This window comes from Haliotis rufescens, unplaced genomic scaffold (assembly GCF_023055435.1).
Source record: "Haliotis rufescens isolate VD_foot unplaced genomic scaffold, xgHalRufe1.0.p SCAF_1, whole genome shotgun sequence".
In the NCBI taxonomy this organism is placed as follows: domain Eukaryota; kingdom Metazoa; phylum Mollusca; class Gastropoda; order Lepetellida; family Haliotidae; genus Haliotis; species Haliotis rufescens.
The window spans coordinates 87,414,738-87,434,895 of record NW_025963779.1 but is presented as its reverse complement, the minus strand read 5'-3'; the positions used below and the strand labels follow the sequence as shown (position 1 = coordinate 87,434,895).

At 42.2% G+C, this 20,158-nt stretch overlaps 1 protein-coding gene across 4 annotated transcripts in view; it reads right to left on the bottom strand.

The window, feature by feature from the left end:
• Positions 1–15,171: 15,171 nt before the first annotated feature.
• The window catches only part of LOC124147076 (chitin synthase chs-2-like), a 67,824-nt gene continuing 62,837 nt past the window's right edge, over positions 15,172–20,158 (bottom strand). For all 4 annotated transcript variants that reach the window (XM_048402913.1, XM_046517684.2, XM_048402917.1 and 1 more), the window contains 4 exons: positions 19,848–20,012; positions 19,149–19,284; positions 18,721–18,921; positions 15,172–18,330 (listed from right to left, as the gene is read on the bottom strand). In XM_048402913.1, the coding sequence (XP_048258870.1) occupies positions 16,289–18,330; positions 18,721–18,921; positions 19,149–19,284; positions 19,848–20,012 (2,544 nt within the window). In that variant the 3' untranslated portion in view covers positions 15,172–16,288. The remainder of the gene's footprint in view (positions 18,331–18,720; positions 18,922–19,148; positions 19,285–19,847; positions 20,013–20,158) is intronic.

Sequence of the window (20,158 nt, the reverse complement as noted above, 5' to 3'; positions counted from 1 at the left end):
AACCTAAAGCTGACTCACGCCTGTCTCCTGCCTCGTGTCACATCATATATCTACACTTGTACTTTCAATATGTCATAGCTGTGACATTGAAGCGAAATACATGTTTTTTGTTATTGTTTGTTGTTGTTGGTAACAGCGAAACTGTCGCAAACCCATATACCCGTTCACTTAAATGATATTACCGAAGGAGTGGTCGTTGTGTGTGACTCCATGGTGAATTAAGTTTAATTATTTTCAGCACGGAATGTTATGATAATATTTAGCAATCTTTGAAGAATTCTTGACATGGGAAAATCGTATGTCCTATTGCTAATCCTTTGGATTCAAACCTTTTTTAGAATTGTTTGAATGCTCGGATAGTAGGGTGAGAAATTGTTCAAACACAAATGTAATTGCTCATACGGGGAGAATCGTTTAGATTGTAGACATAACTTACAAATAGATTTAGAAACCCACATTCGGAGGAAGCACAACACAATATTTAAAAAAGGATCAAAATTAACATTCCGAATCAAATACCATTTGGGAGTTGTGTAAAAATTGTATCAATAGTGTGTGCACATTCCCTGCACATCCGCTGCAGCAACCTTCACCGCCTTTGTTACTGACATTTGCCCTCCATCGATGCATGCTGGAGTGAAGGTTGCTGGAAACATACCTCCTGTTTACACACATTATCTATTATGGGTGATGTGAAATAATATAAAATTAGAATTAGAACACACGTGCACATATATTATGATATATATCTGTCATTCCTATAGGATAGACACTACCATACATATTTCAGGTCCTTTATGAGCGAGTTTTAACGCCGCTTTCAACGGTGTTTCAGCTGATGTGGAGAAGACAAACGTGATGGAGATCTTTGCCGTTTACCACTTGACATCCACAGACATAGATAAGGTGCCGACGAACCTAGGAACGTCATCAAGCGGTTCTGAGATTCGAACCCATTCCACGGGATCAGACACGAAGAAGCTGCGGCGCCTTAGACGACTTGGCACCCCATACGCCCAGGACCCCGTTCCACAAAGCGATCTTAGCGCTACGATTGTCGTAAGTCAGTGTTAAAGAATGGGAGTTACGATCAACTTAGAGCTAAGATCACTTTGTGGAACGGGGCCCTGCAGGACGTATCTGGTAAACGCGTGTACCTGGTCACTGACTGAACATGACTACATTCGTTATAGCGCGAGTGCTTCGTATGAATTTAATTAACTCGCTATCTTGAACCATATGATAACCTTTCTCCAGGATGTCATACTTTCTCATCACGTGTATCACCCTATATCAGTTGCCTCTCTTGTTTGTATTACCTGAACTGAACCTTATTGACGCTCAGGCCGCTATCAGCGACATCAGAGGTACAACATTATTTCAACAACATAATACATATACATATAAGTACATATATACAAAAACAGAACCGCGACTGGTGGTCGTTTCATTCGATTATATCATCTATATCCTGTTTATATAAGAAATTTGTTTATTTAGTTAATTAGGAGAGTATACGGCCTCTGATTCAGTGGGGTTAAATGAGTGATTACATGACATCTCAATGCTATACCAATACTATGTACCTTGGACGTTTTAATCTGTTGATGTTATAAAACATAATTTTATTGTTGCTTATAGGGTCACAAGTTGGCCCAGTCATCTAAGGCGTCTCAATTCGCTTTGCAGAGATACGTTCTTTGGACGGTCCCGAATCCAATGATCGTGGGTTCGAATCCCGAATTCGCTCTGATACTGTATGTAGGTTTGTCAGCACCATACCCGCGCTCGTGGGTTTCACCAAAGTGGTAAAGATCTGAGACACCATTTACTTCGGGCTTGCCTCCCACATGAAGCTGACACGCCGTGATGTAACTGGAATACTGTTCAAAGAATAAAATGTCGCCTTAAGGTAACAGATCTATTATTGAGAGAGTTGACAAATAAAACTGTGATGGATGTAAATGTTAAATAAATAACTGAATAAACAGATTATGAAAATATCAATTTCTTCATTAATGTGAAGTGGTGGATGATTCAGTGAAATATGTCGAATACTTTCCCAAATAATAAGGTTTACTTTATAGAGGTCCGACATATCCTACATTAAAGACTTGTAGAATCTGTAGACGACACATGTAATGTTCAACATTGAAATATGAGCGACATAATATCGTCATTTCCGTGTCATCAACACAACCAAAGGGGGATATGGTCAGGTGCAGTTTTTCATTGTTGTATCAATATTTGAAAATCTAGAAAATTTGAATTACAGAATATATGGCGATCTAGAAATGGCTATGAGCCATTCTGAATGTGGAATGAGACAAGTACATCTTTATTCTGACATGAGCTTCAACAAGCAAACGTGTTTGTATCAAGGTTGTGTCAATGTGAAACAAGATGGACGCTTTGTAGAATTTGATAATTCAATATTGACGTCAACAAGGACTAAAGATGGCGACCATTGTCAATTGTTGTGCGGCAATGTGGCCCAGCTGTGGTCAAGTGTGAAACTCCTCCACTCCTCGCGTCTGTAGTGGTCACAAGCCACCACTGGACGTTTGCTTGGTGGTCACTCCGCATGCTTGACATTCAGTAACCCACAGCGTTGAGTGTTTGTTGTCAGGGATGAGTCTGGTCGGACCCAGGTTTGTTGTGTGGAGGACTCAGCATGGCTGTCTGTTTTTAAACACAGGACACTAAAGTACATCTACGTCATATTTTAGTGGTGTTATAAGTCGTATTTTGCGGTAAAGAGAGCAGGATATGTTTTGTAATTTACAGCACCCCAGCAGGCTTACGTTACCATTGTCTCATTCAGTCTTTGCGAAAGAATGGTGTGACAAAACAGACTCGAGTACTGTGATAACACAGGTTAGAGGACCGTGACTAAACAGACTAGAGGACCGTGACAAAACAGACTAGAATACCGTGACTAAACAGACTAGAGGACCGTGACAAAACAGACTAGAGGACCGTGACAAAACAGACTAGAGGACCGTGACTAAACAGATTAGAGGACAGTGACAAAACAGACTAGAGGACCGTGACTAAACAGATTAGAGGACAGTGACAAAACAGCTTTTGGAAAAGTATGTGCACTTAAAACAAATAAAACAAATACAATATGCTAAATGAATGCAAATAATTTATTTGGGAAACACTTTGCTTTTGGAATTTTAATTTATAGTCATGACAACACAGATTAATGTACTGTGGCCACCTGGTTAACTGGGCCTCAAACTAGAAAAGTATGTTATGTAGAATGGGTTTTTGGGTGTTCGGAGAAGCAGAATATTACTAGCAGTCATATGTTTCTAACGGGAGTTTTTTGGCGCAAATGACTTGACCTCTTATGGGATGTCGGATTAGAGTTCATCCCCAGCAACCTATGCAATAATTTCCCATATTTGACCCGTGAAGATCTGGGTTAGAATAGGTCTTCAGAAACCCATGCTTGTCGTAAGAGGTGATTATGCTTGTCGAAAGAAGCGACTAACGGGATCGGATGACCAATGACCAATCGACCAATGACGAAGATCGATGATCATGATGATGTCAATCACTGGACTGCCTGGTCCAGACTTGCTTATTTACAGACTCCCGTCATGAAGTTGGAATATTGCTGAGTGCGGCGTTAAACAACAAACCAACAAAACATTTCCCATATTTATCACGACCGCATTCAACATTTTGAAACATTGACACTGACTCACCTCTATCTTTCGTTATCTTGAATGTGCGTACATGGATGTAATATAAAAATACTCTCTCCCCAAAATACGCATGAATCATCAATACCTTCATATTCGTACATATGAACATGATACACAATCAACATTCTTCTAGAAAGCTGTCAGTCATTTCAGGAGTCCATTTTTAATTGCAATCCATGTAAAACATTTCACCCTTGCCAAGAAACCGCTGAAGACACGCCAATTTTAAATCCTTGGCGTGAGTAACTTAAAACAAACAAACAAGCATCGGCAACTGCACCGTCAGCGATGCTTTTGATACATCTTGCCTAATCCACCCCGGCTCTCGGCCCTGTGTCCCAGCCACGCTTACGCATATACCACGCCCACTACGTGACATCAGACACTATTTGTTTGCTGTTTAACGCCGTACTCGGCAATATTCCAGCTATATGATGGAGGTCTGTAAATAATCGTGTCTGGACCAGACAGTCCTGTGATTAACATCATGAACATCGATCTACGCTATGGGATACGATGACATACACCAACCAAGCCAGCGAGCCTGACCACCCGATCCCGTTAGTCGCCACTTACGACAAGCATAGTCGGCTTTTACGCCAAGCATGGGTTGCTGAAGACCTATTGTAACCCGAATCTTCACAAGTACATCAGACACTGACATGATGGGCATCCTATATATGTATATGTAGTCAGGAGTCTGGCACAGCATGCCCCCCCTTGTCTGAATCACCTTTGACTCGGTTGTAGCGAACTAAACGCCGATAAGTATTATGACAGACATTTAATTGACAGTCCGTGTTGCTCCTGTGGATATCAGAGTGAAAACGCCTTACATTATTTCTTTACTTGCTGTAACTTTACTCAGATAAGACTTAATATGCACTTTTACACTACCGGTTATAACCTGGATACTATGAACGGAAACAATGAACTGGCTCACTCTGAAAACCAGAAATTAGTTGAATCCGTCCACGATTTCATCATCAAGACAAAACGTTTCAGCTCTTCACAAATTAATAATTAAATTAACCGGACAATAACCTCATGATTGACTATTACATTTGTTACAAACGACTTGTTACACACACACAAGCTGTAACTTTCTATTTATGTTCACTTTGTATTTGTATTTGATGTAATATGTACAAACATATGTTTTAAATAATGTCTATATCGATGACGTCACATCCTTCATTTCAATATGTGATATATGTTGTATGGGAGCGGTGTTAACATAAGCTGTAAAGCTTGTTCACCAATCCCAACTCATTTCAATGAATAAAAATATGTTTAAACCAATCACCTTTCTGCAATATTTCCCTCAGAAGTGCAATACTCTTATATTTGCCAGAATGGCCACCGGAAACAAAAAGCTGGTAAAATCGCGGATTATGCACAAAATCAAATCCAAAAATGTCTTGGGGATTTGTAGTGGACTTTCTGATGAGCACATGTATAGAGTTAAGGCTCCGTCAGTTGCTGATAACTAAACATAATTGTGTCTTTGTGACCGGGCCAAAATGAGAATCAACCGGATTCCCAATTCTTTCATTCATTGACTCTGATGTTTTTAAAAACAAATGTGTGCCAGACCAACTACAACACCAGCTTCTATTCACCTTATTTTGTTGTAATTCCCAACTTGTCATAATGTTTTTGAGGGCTTGAATGTTAACATATAGATATATAAATCAAGCTCTTTAGTCATGGAATGGAAGCCATGGTCCCTTTGTACAGACATATAAAGTTCACAATATTTCTTTCCCTACATTGCTTTCATGAAACACCTACAATACCAGTGTTTCAGAATTGTTCCCAAATATTATACTATTAAACTTATACAGAGTAGGGTATTTATAATATTCATCAGGAATATTCGGAACACATGTTTTAGGCAGATGATCAAATTAGTAAGAACGTATATTCATATCCATCCTATTCGCAGGATCACATTTCACAAAAATCGATGGTTTCTTGGCACAGTTGCAAATCTACCTGCTTCTGCATTTAGACGATGCGACCTACGACGACACTGTGCCAAACCATCTTATTTACAGTGATGCAACAAATATATGTTTCAACACATAGGTACACATATCGGTTTAAATGGAGAATACGTTTCTGAGCTTAAGACAGCAGAGCATGCCAATCCTGCTGATGCATATAATGGATTCTAGCCATGAATTTATTTTGTCAAAGAACTGATGCTTGCAAACAAACAAATAATATCTGTGGAACGTAGACACCAAAGACTGAAACTCCTACAAGATTGCTGGACATAAAAGGAAGTTCCTAAGCCCTTGAAGATGCTGTAACCCTGATCAAACAACTTTTAAGCAAGACGTATGAAGATCATTGAAATTTTCCAAGAAAGGACACGCTCTATCGTATCTCAAAACTTTTAAAATATAGAAACCAAAGGCTGGGGCTGCTCGACATGAAGGGAAAGTTGAAGTCCTTCCTCTTGTCATACATCCCCAGGAAACCTATTCAAATAACTTATTGCCTAAAATACATCATTGACGGTTTGAGAAAATGTACCCTTTGTGGATTGATGAATGTTGGAGAGACACAACAAAAAATATGGACACGAGTCAGCCAACGTATATCGGTCTCTTAAGAAATAAGGAAGAGAATTTATGGATGTCAACTTCTTTATTATGAGGAAGACAACGTTTCTTACTCCTTCATCAGGTGAATAAATGCTATGAGACAGAGGGAAAAATATGTCCGTGGAAGAACAACAAAAGAAGAAAGATAACAGGTGGAAACTTAACCAGGGAAGCCAAGAGATAATTGGCGCTGACAGGAGATTAGGAATGTACAAATGGAAGCCAACACTTAACAGTGAATTAGCGCTGATAGTTGTTAGCGATGGACAACTGGAAGCCAAGATTTAAATTACCACTGATTGGTAATGTGCAATGGGCAAACGGGAGGCCAGGGGGTATTAGCGCTGATAGTTGTTAGCGATGGACAACTGGAAGTCAGGACTTAAATCACCACTGATTGGTAATGGGTAATGAGCAAACGGGAGGCCAGGGGATATTAGCGCTGATAGTTGTTAGCGATGGACAATTGGAAGCCAGGACTTAAATTACCACTGATTGGTAATGGGTATTGGGCCAACGGGAGGCCAGGGGGTATTAGCGCTGATAGGTAATAGAATGGAAATAGCAATGGACAAATGGAAGCCGGCTAGATAATGGAAGCCGGCTAGATAATGGAAGCCAGCTAGATAATTAGCACCGACAATGATCAAAGCAATAAGTCCCAAGCACAGGGCAGATAGGTTCCCTGGACACGGTTCATGGCTTCTGATGTCAATGGCTTCTTGTAGTTTGCTTTGACGCCCGTTGTTGTTGTTGGTAGAAGACATGTCTTTGGGGACTTCCCACATGATGTTATGGTCTTAGTTCTGGAGGATGTGTTCGGAAATAGCGGATTTCAGATCTAATTTGTTGACAGAGGTCTGATGTTCTTCGAGTCTGGTGGCCCCGTGAAGATCCGGGGTAGAATAGGTCTTCAGCAGCCCATGCTTGTCTCCCCCGTGAAGATCCGGGGTAGGACAGGTCTTGAGCAACCCATGCTTGTCTCCCCCGCGAAGATCCGGGGTAGGACAGGTCTTGAGCAACCCATGCTTGTCTCCCCCGTGAAGATCCGGGGTAGGACAGGTCTTGAGCAACCCATGCTTGTCTCCCCCGCGAAGATCCGGGGTAGGACAGGTCTTCAGCAGCCCATGCTTGCCGTAAAAGGCGACTATGCTTATTGTAAGAAGCGACTGATGGGATCGGGTGGTCAGGCTCGCTGACTTGGTTGGTTATTATCCATCAGACCAATTTATTGGAGGGGTATGTTTTTACATGTGGTCTGATGTCCTGAGAGTTATGCCCCTTAGTTGCAAGGAACCCCAGTCCTGGGTTTGAATCCCATGCTCATGGGTGATATTTCTAAAATACTTTCAAACAGCATAAATCCCAATTCACTCATTTGTGTAGAAAGCAGTAGTTGTCCTAACAACATGATCAGGCACCTGCATTGATATGAATGCTGAGATCTAAGACTTTCATTCGTTTGAAGTATTCATGAACACACAACGTGACCCTTGAAGATCTTGGGTAGAATAGGTCTTCAGCAACCCATGCTTGCCGTAAAAAGCGACTTAGCTTGTTGTAAGAGGCGACTAACGGGATCGGGTGGTCAGGCTCGCTGACTTGGTTGATGGAAGTCATCGATCCCAATTGAGTGGATCGATGTTCATGATATCAATCACTGAACTGTCTGGTCCAGACTCGATTATTTACAGACCGCCGTCATATAGCTGGAATATTGCTGATTGCGGCGTAAAACAAGAAATCAACCAACCAATCGAGTCTGGTGTTGAGGCTTCTGAGGTTTTCTCCAAGGGGACCTGCGCTGCTTGTGCCTCTGCCATTGGCTTGTAGATGGGTGTTGATGGACTTGCAGCTAGAAAAGGTGACATCTATGTTGGCTTTGTTCTTGATAAAGGCGGGACTCTAAAATCTGTTGACAAGTCCCTTCCTCCCCTCTTTCGTACTGAATTCCAGAGCTTCACAAAAATCCGTACAAAGAAAAATATATTGATGGGGCTAACATATTTATTGAAATGGAACATTTGGGAAAGAAGTAGGCATCTCCGTGGGCATCAATTGAGCCCCCCTCCTTGCAGATCAGTTCTTTAGGTTTATAAATAAGAATTTCTGCTTGGAAAAATATAAACAAGGACATTTGACCAAGACGTGTAGCTCAAGCATCCGGTTCATCGATGATCTGATATCGTTCAGTCATGGTATAATAGCAAATTACCTTCCACTTACTTACCCACTGGAACTAGAAATACAAGTACAACTGCCTCATCTGTTTTATATTTAGATTTGTGAATTACGATTCAGAGTGACAAGAAAGTATTCACAAGACTGTATGACAAGAGAGATGACTTCACCTTTCCAACAGTCAACTTCCCCTTTATATCGAGCAGTATTCCAACTGCTCCAATCTTTGGTGTCTATATTTCACAAAACGTAGGTACAATCAGTCTTTCAAGAACTTCATACGATTCTTGGTGAAAAGTTGTTTCATCAGGATTACAATATGTAAGGCTTTAGGGTCGGATCATCTGATGATTGGATAGGGAGGGGGGTGTAGTTGTAGTTTTTTATTCATAATAGAGAGGTGAGATATATGTATACGTTACAGTTCAAATTCGACATATGGGAAGAATGTTGCTGTTTTCTCTCAAACGGTACAAACGTAGATGTTTTTAAAACAGAACAATGAAAATAGAAGTATAATTGAAGACCATGTTTTACAACACCAGGTGAAGCATAAGCCGAGCGTGCAGTCAACGTGAGATGTTTATAATCACAACTGCTGAGAGAATGTAATTTTCAGTTACTTAGATTGTGGGGGACGGACATAAACTGACGAAGATGTAAACTGACGAAGAGCGTTGCCAAACTGAAATTTGGACACGTTGGGTCCAACCCCCGAATAGTGTTACAAAATGGGTGAGAATCAGTTGCCCAAACACGACCAAAACAATTTGCTGAATAATGCACGTGCTACAGTACCCGGATCAGTGGAACTTGAGTCTAAAGTGAAATTTTGGCTGCTCTTACAGCATGCCAACCTACAAAGATGGGTATAGGTTACACACAACCCAATGTTTTCCAATAGACTTCTATAGTGACGTTATTTAAAAAAAAAATAGTTAAGCATTCAACAGCTATTACCTTTACGTGTGTGCACAATTTGGCCTTAGGGTAGCAATAAAAACAAAACAAATGACTAGCTTAGCTAGCTCCTTTCCGATTACAGGAAGCTAAACACACCAACCCCAGTTCCGCACCAAATGTCACCTACTTGAAAATTCTGTGGTCACATTCAGCAACAGTCATCATGTTGAAAAAGAGAGTGCTAAGATATAGAAAAGCATGGTCAGTTTTAATAACTGGATGGATCTACATTTAAAAGACAAAAAAATCTTACACAATATCCTCCAATTACAGCCTGCAGATATCTCTGCCTGCAGATATCTCTCGATATCACCCGAAGAGTTGGAGAATGACAAATAACATGCTAAGATTACCGCTATAACAAGCTGTTGGTATGCATGACCAGTCGTAAGGAGTTTTTGGCTATTGCCAAATGACAGTCAACAGGCGCATGGCCTGTTTCAAGCAGAATGGTGAACAGAGACAGGCCTAGCAGTGGCAGACCTCCTGTCACCACACCCAGGAAACGCTACATACGTATCCTCCATCTGCGAAATCGTATTATCATAGTGAAGTCATCCTGTTAGTCGTCGGAACCAGTGTCCAGAAGATGTCGGTTCAATATCAGAGCTCACAGACCATTACGAGATGTAACGCTGACACCGGAACACCGACCGATCGGCTCGAACACTGCAACGCTGGTAGAACACAAACTGAATGTGTGTCCACCGCCGACGAGGAGAACGAACGTCACGTTGTTGTGTTCAAGAAAACGATCCGTTTGGAGGTGTCAGCAACTGTAAAAGTGGCATCTGTAGCCCTGTCAACGCGGCATCATTTACCCTGTCAATGCAGCATCTGTAGCCCTGTCAACGCGGCATCTGTAGCCCTGTTTAGACAGGCATTATGAATTTCCAAGGAAACATCCACGGACAGCGTTACGTTGACCAATCTCTCTACCCTGTTGTTGAACCATTATTGCAGAATCCCTGGGCCCTGGACAAAGCCCCTATACAACATCTTGCCTTGGCCAGCACAATCCCTTATAGAACAATTGTGGGATCACCTTGACCGTAAAATTAGAGCACGACCATGGCGTCCTCATAACAAGGATCACAAGGACACAGATCCCCTGAGAAGATTGAAATGAGGAGGACATTTCCAATATTGAGGCTACAGTGTGAAAAATAAATTCCAATGCAATTCCCTATTGTGACTTGCACATGTTCCCGTCTTTTATGGAGGAAATAATCGACTTGCCTTAGCATAAATTTATAATGGTGGCCATGGGCGGGGAAACATATATGGTCCCCCTCTTTGCGACAGCTTGGTGTCATCACTATTTGATAATGATTCATAAAAAAAATACTTGTTGCATAGTGGGAACTGTACAGTACTGATTTCATATGATTATGATTAGTATTTACAGATTAAGATTAAAACTGCAGCAAAGAGGGTTTGGGTGATCCTGGTACAGTCGGACTGGTTAGGCTCATCATCAGCTCAGAACCCCTGCCCCCTCTACTAGCAGCCCATACAGCGAATGAGACTTCTCCCAGGAAGAGCTGCCAAGTAAAACCCAGCCAGAACTTTTCGAAGAAAGTGAAGACTACCCAACACTGCAGCCTTCTGCATTACCCAGATTGTCAAAAAGGCTGCATTCCTTGCAGCAGAACCGGGTACTCTCCCAATGTCAGTCAACACATTGGGAGGTACCAAACCGAAGGCACCGAGAACAATGGGGAATCGGACAATTTTGTACTTGGGTACTTGGGATGCAAGCGTGACATTTCGAAAGCGAGGTCCGCATATTTGCCATGTTTTTTCTGAATCTTGTCAATCACATTAGTGACAAAAGGGAGAGAAAATTCAATAATATAACTGACTTCATTGGCGAATATAGAACAAGAACAGGTTTGTTGGCCTGGATAGGTCTGAGGTTGTATACGGGCCTTTTCCAAAGAATTTTGTATATATCATTTTCCAGGACGCCCTCTACATATTCTGGGTCGTACCATGGTTGGACCTCTGTGTCGAAACCACAAGCATTGCGAAAACGGTAATAAACGGATCGAGCCACTCCATCATGTCGCTCAAGATACTGTGATTGTGCCAAAGCTTGGCATCCACTGACAATGTGTTTAACAGTCTCATTTAATTCGTCTTACTATTATTATCCATATTATTTTGATAAGCGAAGACGAGCATCTGGCTGTGAAATACACATGTACATAGTTCAAAACGCCTACCGCCAACTGTGCTAATGACTCAACAATTTTTTCATCACCATCATCCCAGATACATGGTCAAGTGTTGGTAATTGTAATGTGTAACTAACGGAAAACCCCGAGCACTATACTACATCTGTAATTTGAAACAGACTAAGGTTTTTGTATTTCTAGCTTATGCAAGGTGACAATTAGTACCACTGAACACAAAGTTGGAAACCAACGAGTGACCAATAACTTATGCTAACAAGAGGTTTAATCTGGGATCAATATATTACCAGTGTGTTATGAAATAATTTGATCATACCCTGCTGACTTCGAGCTTTCAAGTTTAATATAATGCTTAACTTACTTCCTCTGACGCACCGACGATGGTAGGAAAACGGATGGGTAGGTGATAAGTGGATGGGCAGATGGTTCGATAGTCCATGGTCAATGGGTGGGTGATAGGATGGAGTTTGATGTATGACTGGATTTTGATGGATGATGAATGGTTTGAAGGATGAATGGATGATGGGTGGATTAGTTTTAATGGATATGAAGGGTTGATTGGTGAATGGACGGATGGATGATAGATGATTGACAAGACGAAGGATGGTTGATAGAGGAAGGATGGATGAATGGTTTGATTGTTAGATGGTCAACTGTCAGCATCCTCAGGACTTCAGATGGGTATGCAGTAGTTATTAAAATCACCTGTGTATTCCCCAAATTATGTTATTAAATTCAAAACGTCAACGCCAGAGAATAACCAGTCTAAATATCTGCCAAAATATGATTCCGTTGTTCGAAAAAGGCACAGAAGAGATTGTAATTATATGAATAGAGTACTGCGAAGTCAGTGATGCCACCACGTGTTTACCAAAAGAGCGTGTCCTGCTCTACCGGAAGCACCAAGCATTACTCAAGCCATATTACGGCGGCATGTAAACAAGCCAGTCTTGACCAGACAATCCAGTGATCCATCATGAGCAATGATCAACGTCGTTTTGGAACAACGCCATGCCAACCCGAACCCTTAAAGTAAGTGTCAGTGAGTAGGGAGGCGTGACAGGTTCCTGTGATGGGCTGGCGTCATATCATGGGATAATGTCGCGCATCATTTTGACAAGCAACGTGTCATATTAAGTAACTTCCTCTGAATGTCCACCTTTAGTTGAGGTGAGGTGAAATGGGGTTTACCCCACTGAGATACCATGCCGCAGTTTAACATGAATACCCAACTCAGACACAGTATACTGACTCCGAGCTGACTTTACCTTGTTTTAGCCCCTTAATGCCGAGCGCCAGACAGGGTAACAACAAGTACCATCTTTTAACGTCTTTTGGTATGACGCGGCCGGGGATCGAACCCCGGACCTTCTGCTCGTCGGGCGGACGCTCTACCCCTAGACCACGGAGGCGGTCGAGTGTCCATCTTAAAAAGTCAATGAAGTTGTCAGGCCTTTGATGGTGAAACCTTAGTTGAAAAAACTTAAAAGACAAACTTTGAATCCAAGTAATAACTGCACAGAGTACATGACTTGAAACAATATTAAATACTGGGCTGCATAGCTGGATGTGTAGAATCAGCAGAATTAGGTAACTTAGTTGTCGTTTCCTCGGCTGCTGATACACATATCAATCTATAAATATTACGGTGTTCTAAATATGACAACACTGCACTTCCTGCTCTCTCGGCAGTAGAAACGAAGCTTGCGTAATAGCTAATGTTATGTGATTAATACTCGGAATGGTTAGAATTAGTCACCGTTTCTTCCAGCATTGTATCAATAGGCCATACGACCCATGAAGATCCGGGGTAGATCCGGTAGGTCTTCAGCAACCCATGCTTGACTATGCTTGTCGTCGTAGGTCAGGCTCGCTGTCTAAGCTGATGCATGTCATCGTATCCCAATTGCGTGGATCGATGTTCATGATGTTAATCATTGAATTGTCTGGTCCAGACTCTATCATTTACAGGCCGCCGTCATATAGCTTGAATATTGCTGAGTGCGGCGTTAAGCAACAAACAAACAAAACAAACAAGAATACGCCAAACCATCACATAAAAGCGTCAACACCCTTTCCATAGTCACACGAACTTTCTGCTAAAAGCCGAGTCCATGGTACGATTCCGACTATATCATGAGCATGTGTTTATGAATCACTATCAAATAGTGATGATACCAGGTGTTCGCGAACAGATGAGCGTATCCTGCCCCACCAGTAGAAAGATCATGTACCTCAAAGGTTGTAAAATGTAGAATATTCCTCGACATACAGGGAAAGCTGACTATTGGAGAGTTAAAGTCATCCTTCTTGTCATTATGTCTTGTGGACAGATTTTGTCACTCTGAATCTTTATGTATAGATCTTAATATGAAATAGAGGCAGCTTCACGGGTCTGTGTTATTTTTCATGTCAACACCAGAGAATAACCAGTCTCTCTTATCCGCCCAAACAGATTCCATGGGGCGTGAAAGGCACAATAACGATGGAGGCTATGTACAGGTGTGTATCGACCATGATCCGACGGTCATTGATACGAATCCCAATCGTCCTGAGATAATACTCTGTCCGTACCATATAAGTGGTCGTGTTTACAGAAATAAATCAATTTTCAGAGCATGAAATGATTTTGTTTTCCAATCATGGACATTTACTAACAAAGTTATTCCTATCATATTTAGTGTCTGAAATATAGTTCAACTCCAAAGGAACAACACTGAAACAAGCTATAAGAATATGTAAGATGAGAGAAACAAGACACCATCTTTGACATTTATTTGAAATATTATTGAATAAACGAGAGAGTAATCCAAACGCAAACGTTATGTTTTGCAAAAACGAACAAATCATGTGTTGTTTCCACGGTTCAACGTATGTTGAGGCTACCTTGTCGCCACATGTATGTTCACACGTGTAGGTAGTTATGCAATAGGGAGGTTACACAATCACCCTTACAACAAATTATGATCTGTTTGGTTGTATTTGGGTTTTTACGTGTAAACGTTTTTTCATAGATACTTATTTGACCGGTGGTCTCAGCAAAAAGCTGTATACTACTAATCATGGTGATTCTTTCAGTTATACAAATTTATTACTATTTACAAGTAAATGTTTTTTCATATATGATTGTTTGGCTAAGGCCACCGGCCAAATAAGTAAAAAAGCTGTATGCTCCTCATCATGGTGTTTCTTTCAGTAATCAGAATGTTTTTCTATTTCCGACAGAACCTGTCAGCGCTTTTTCTCGAGTGAGTGAGTATGGTTTTACGCCGCTTTTAGCAATATTCCATCAATATCACGGCGGGGGACACCAGAAATGGGCTTCACACATTGTACCCATGTCTCCCATATTAAGCTGACATACTGTGATATAACTGAAGTTGTTTCGATGTTTCGATCCCTACTCACTCACTCACTCACTCACGACAACCAATCACGATAACCTATCGCTACATGCGACTCGTGATAGTAAACAAGAAACATAATTCAGTGCATAAATATAACATTTTATTTCAAACAATTCGAGCAGATCACCGTATAACATTTCCATCGTAGCAGTTTCACACGCTAACATTTAGTACAGCGACTCAAACAAACGAAGTCACAAAAGCGGATTTGATCATAATTTACAAAAAATTAAAAACATTACGTGAAAAAAGAATGCGAATGGCAAGTAAGGCTACATCATAACATCGATCCAGACTCTTCCGTCCCCTCCCCCGGGCCCCAGTAGGGCTGGATCCCGGGGGTAGATTCCGAGGGTCATAAATTCACATCAGCCATTCGCTTTACAAAAGCACTTTTGTATAAAAGCTTGAAAACAGACTAGAATTTACAAGTTATAAAAGGTTCTACTCGCGTCGTAATAGTCATGTACGCTAACATCATTTACAACCCAAGAAAGGTAATATCATAATATATGCATAGTACAGGGCCACATGGAGACAACAAAGTCATGGTTAATGCAAGGCATCGTGGACAGCAGGAAAATGTACACATTAGTATCTTAGACATAACCTATTTAACCATTAATAATAATCAACAATGGGCAAATGGAAGAACAATAGTTGTATAGGCATAGTTATTATAAGATACGCAGAGGAAATGGATTTAATATATTTTACAATAAATAATCGTCTCCGTTTGTGAAAGACTTGAATAGTCATATAGTCACTCATCAGATGTACCACGTTCCGCGTGCAATATCAATTGTCCGATATATTTTGCACGCGCGGTCCGATTATCGTCTTCGGTTCGGAAGACCCGTGGTCAGTTCCACATCAAATGTGGACTCCTATACAAGCATGGGTCTGAGAGCGCCACGCAGGTCATCATATACATATATATATATACTTGGAAGACTTATCACCTTGTTTCCACGCACTTGACAACATTGAGCACAGTATCTCTAGAGTTATCAGTCCTGCCTGTTGTCTGAGACTCTTCATCATCTCGTGTCACCATGACAACCACGACTTAAACACATTTGATTCACCATTTGGCGTCCATTTCACTTTTTTGAGAACATTGTTACATTTTTACCCAGTTCGTGGTTTATGATGCATTTGTTTGTCGCAGTAATCACCTTGGAGATTAGCACAGTTAGGGGTTATCACCTATTTAGCTTGTTGAATCTGGCTACCAGATCCTCAGCGGTCTCTCTCTTAGGACTGGCGTTGCTTGTGGATGTGACTCGTAGTGAGCCCCCAGCCCCGTTCATCATGTTGGAATCAGTGTTAACATCTGCGGAGTGCTGACGAAGGAGTTTGGTGTACCGCCTCACGAACGCCCGTCTCAGGGTATTGTTCTTATCTACCATTGTGGATCTGCTTCTTCTGGCGCGGTTCCTTCTCTTCTCCGTGGTGGTCTCGCCAGGCACGCCCTCATCAATATTAGGGGTTGATTCCTGCTGGAACGCGGGGTTGTCGAACATCCCCGGGAAAGGATTCTCCGGGGCGGAGGCGTTGGGGACGTCGCTATCCTCAAAAGGCCTTGGAGGAGCTGATGTTGGTCCGAATTCTCCACTGCTCGAGTAGAGGTTGTTGTAGTCGTAGTCTTGGTCGGTTAGATCTTCATCAATACCGCGCAGCCTCTGCAGCATGCGAGCGTATTCCACTGCTTCCCGGATATGCTTCTTGGGATCGTAGCGCTTTCTGCAGCAACGGAGATCTGTAGATGCCAGGATGTGGAGAAGCGTTCCGTAACGATGTCGCAACATAGCAGCGAACTGCAGAAGTAGGATGAAAGCGAAGACGATGAGGAACACAAGACCGAGAGGTTCGATAGGGAGGGGCGTGGTGCCAGGTCGAGGGATGGGGATACTGACTTTGTCCTTGACACTTTGCAACATGAAGATGATGATCATCCAGAAAGCGTTCATCATGAAGAAGGCAAAGGCGACATTGTTTCTCATGGACTTGAGGTCTTGGCTAACCTTTACCTCATGTGCACGATCCGTTTGTATCGGGTGAAGGTACTTGGCAATACATCTCTGCCAGAACTCAATCTCTCTCATGGGAAGGTACTGAACCTCCCCGTTTCTCAAACCCATGTCTTCCAACCATCTTGGGTTGATTAATTCGTCCCTTTCCTCTTCGAAGTATTGTTCTTCGTCTGATGAAGACGTCGTGGTAGCAGAGGCGTCACCGTGTTCGGCTTCCTCTTCAATGTCGTTGATGTTGTTCGATCTCTTTGATCTTCTTGATCGTGATGACGAGCGCCGCCGTTGATGCTGGAACCCTGTTCCGACATTACGCATACCTGCTTCGACCTTATCCAATTTTTCAATCACTTGCCTCAAAATTTCAGTGTTCAGGTCCTGGTGTCTGCCGCCACACACCCGCCTAAAGAATCGAACGAAACCACTGCAGCACGAATTATCGTCTTCATGTCTGGTAAAAAAGGACATCCAACTGGCTTGATTGTTTTTGGCGTTCGCTATCTCCGCCGGTTTTGGCCCCGGTACTCGAGTTGCCACTTCTCTTGTTCCCCAAGAAACGATGTGGAGGTTGCACATAGCATAGATCATCAGCAAGACGTAGCCGGAGGGGATGCACAGGAAGTACAGAGCCCCTGGTATTAGACAAATAAACTCCTGCGGATGGAAGCACGCCGATATGATGAAGATGGCCAGCAGCATCAGCAAGAAGACGGCGTTGGGACTGATAATGGTATCTTCTGCAATCTGAACCAGTGTTCCGACCACCACAGCCATCATGAGCAAGGAGTACACTGCACTCATGATGGCAGCTATGTTAAGCTGCATACTGCCTTTAGCTATGAAGCAGATGATGAGATACAGCACAGAGGGAGCCACGGCCAGGATGTACGACTGCCAGAGACTAGTCCGCATGACGGCGTTGAAGGCACCAGCCATCATAAGCAATACAGTTGCAGGTCCCAGGATGGTGGAGAGCATCAGTAGACCTTGGTATCCCATGTAGAGGTAGGAGATGTTGTCGTTGATGTTGATGGTTGTTCGGTAACTCTGTAGCAGGTCCATGATGTTGGCGAGAGTGGAAGGAATCCATCGACGGCGCTGGTTGAAGAACTCCTTGAATCGTTCCGGAGCGTGTGTCATGGCGTCCGAGGCGGCACAGTATTCCACCCTGTATCCTTGTTGAAGCATCAGTGTACACAGCCATCGGTCCTCACCTGCACATAGGAGAACATAAGTAAATTAAAACCTAAGTTTATGTGGCAGAAACAGTGATGGAATGACATTTCTAGACTCAGTGAGTGAGTTGAGTTTAACGCCGTTTGAACAGTATATTAAGTTACATCACAAAGTCAAAAAGTCTTTGAAGTTTAACACTTTGGGGAAATCCATGACAAACCAAGAGTAATAATCAAGGCCAATCTGAGATTCGAACCGACTAGCAAAGGATTCTGGCACAGTAAGGACCAAACTTGCGAATTGATGCTCTAAAGATGGATGGCCCAGAGGTGTTTCTACACAGATCATGTGGTCAATGATTACTTTACTTTTACACAAAGGAGATCATTGGGATAATTTCGAGGTGTACGTGTGACATATGTACATACCCTGATCGTACTGCAGGTAGTGTCTGGCCTCACTGGAGCGGGTAGCATAGGTCCTCATTACGTTGTCGTCCATCAGAGCAGATCCACGGAACAAACTGAAGCACCCAGGTGAACACAGAACGCACCCCAACATATGCTCAGCAGCCTTTTGAAGCCAATGACCAACAGCGTACTCGAAAATCTGGTACCAAACCATAGGGCCTGCGAAGAAACATATCATGTTATTCACACTGCCACAAGAAAATAACAGCATCTGTATACCTTATTAAATCCCTCAAGGAAGAGCTACTTTATTAAATCATTCAAGGAAGAGCTTCAGCCTATGGCGTGTGTAATCCAAACGTTTCGTGTAAGTTTTAGAGAAAGGTTGAGCTTGTTTCGAGCATCACAGGTAAGGGATGAGTGATAATAGGGTGGGTAGCACATACCTGATCCGATGGGGTGGATTCGTCCGCAGGCAGCTCCAACTTTCTTGCTCTTCCTCATCCTGTCCACAAGCAGCTGTACAGCACCGGGTTTGAAGTCCACATCTCCGTCAAGGGCCAGTATGAATGTATTCTCAGCCTGCCATCAGAAAAAAACAAACGTGTTAGCTTACAATGGTCACCCTCATCCATTTTAAGTTTGTTTGTTTGTTGTTTACCACCGCATTCAGCAATATTCCAGCTATACGACGGCGATCTGTACATAATCGAGTCTGGACCAGACAATCCGGTGATTGATATCATGAGCATCGATCCCCGCAATTGGGATGCGATGACATGCATCAACCAAATCAGCGAGCCTGACCACTTCGATCCAGTTAGTCGCCTCTTAAGACAAGCATGGGTTTCACGGGTCTCATTCATTTTAGGACGTTTTGTAATAATTTGTAAGATTTTGAACATGTTTTTGGAATATACAATATATCAATTTGTCATGCAGTGACATCCTGTTGAAATCGTGAAATCGTATAATGTTCAATCATTTTAATTAGTGATTCTTTTCAATGTATGTAGACCTTGCTAGAAGTGATCACCGGGAAAGCCAGTGTTCCGATTGAACAGAGTCCGTAATAACGGGGTTTTAGTTTTTGTCATGTGTCATGTGATAAGTGATAGTGCCCGAATATGACCACGCCCTCTTACCTGTACTAGGACTTTCTCGGGGATGTACTTGAACAGGTTTCCTTTGACAAAATGGCTGGCCGAGTTTCTCCATTTCTCTTCTCGTTCCAGAGTTGAGCTGCTTCCGTGGAGATCGTCTTGTTGTCCCAGGAGACGGTAACCAAGGAGATAGTACATGTACATGACCTGCAAGGATGGACACATACATTAGAACAAGACACACGGGTAGGTTTCACAACTTGTGGGAAGCAAAGTGTTATTAAAACATATAAAGTTTAAAGTGACCGTTTCTTATACAAGTTAATGTTCTTTGAATTTAGACAATTGGCAAT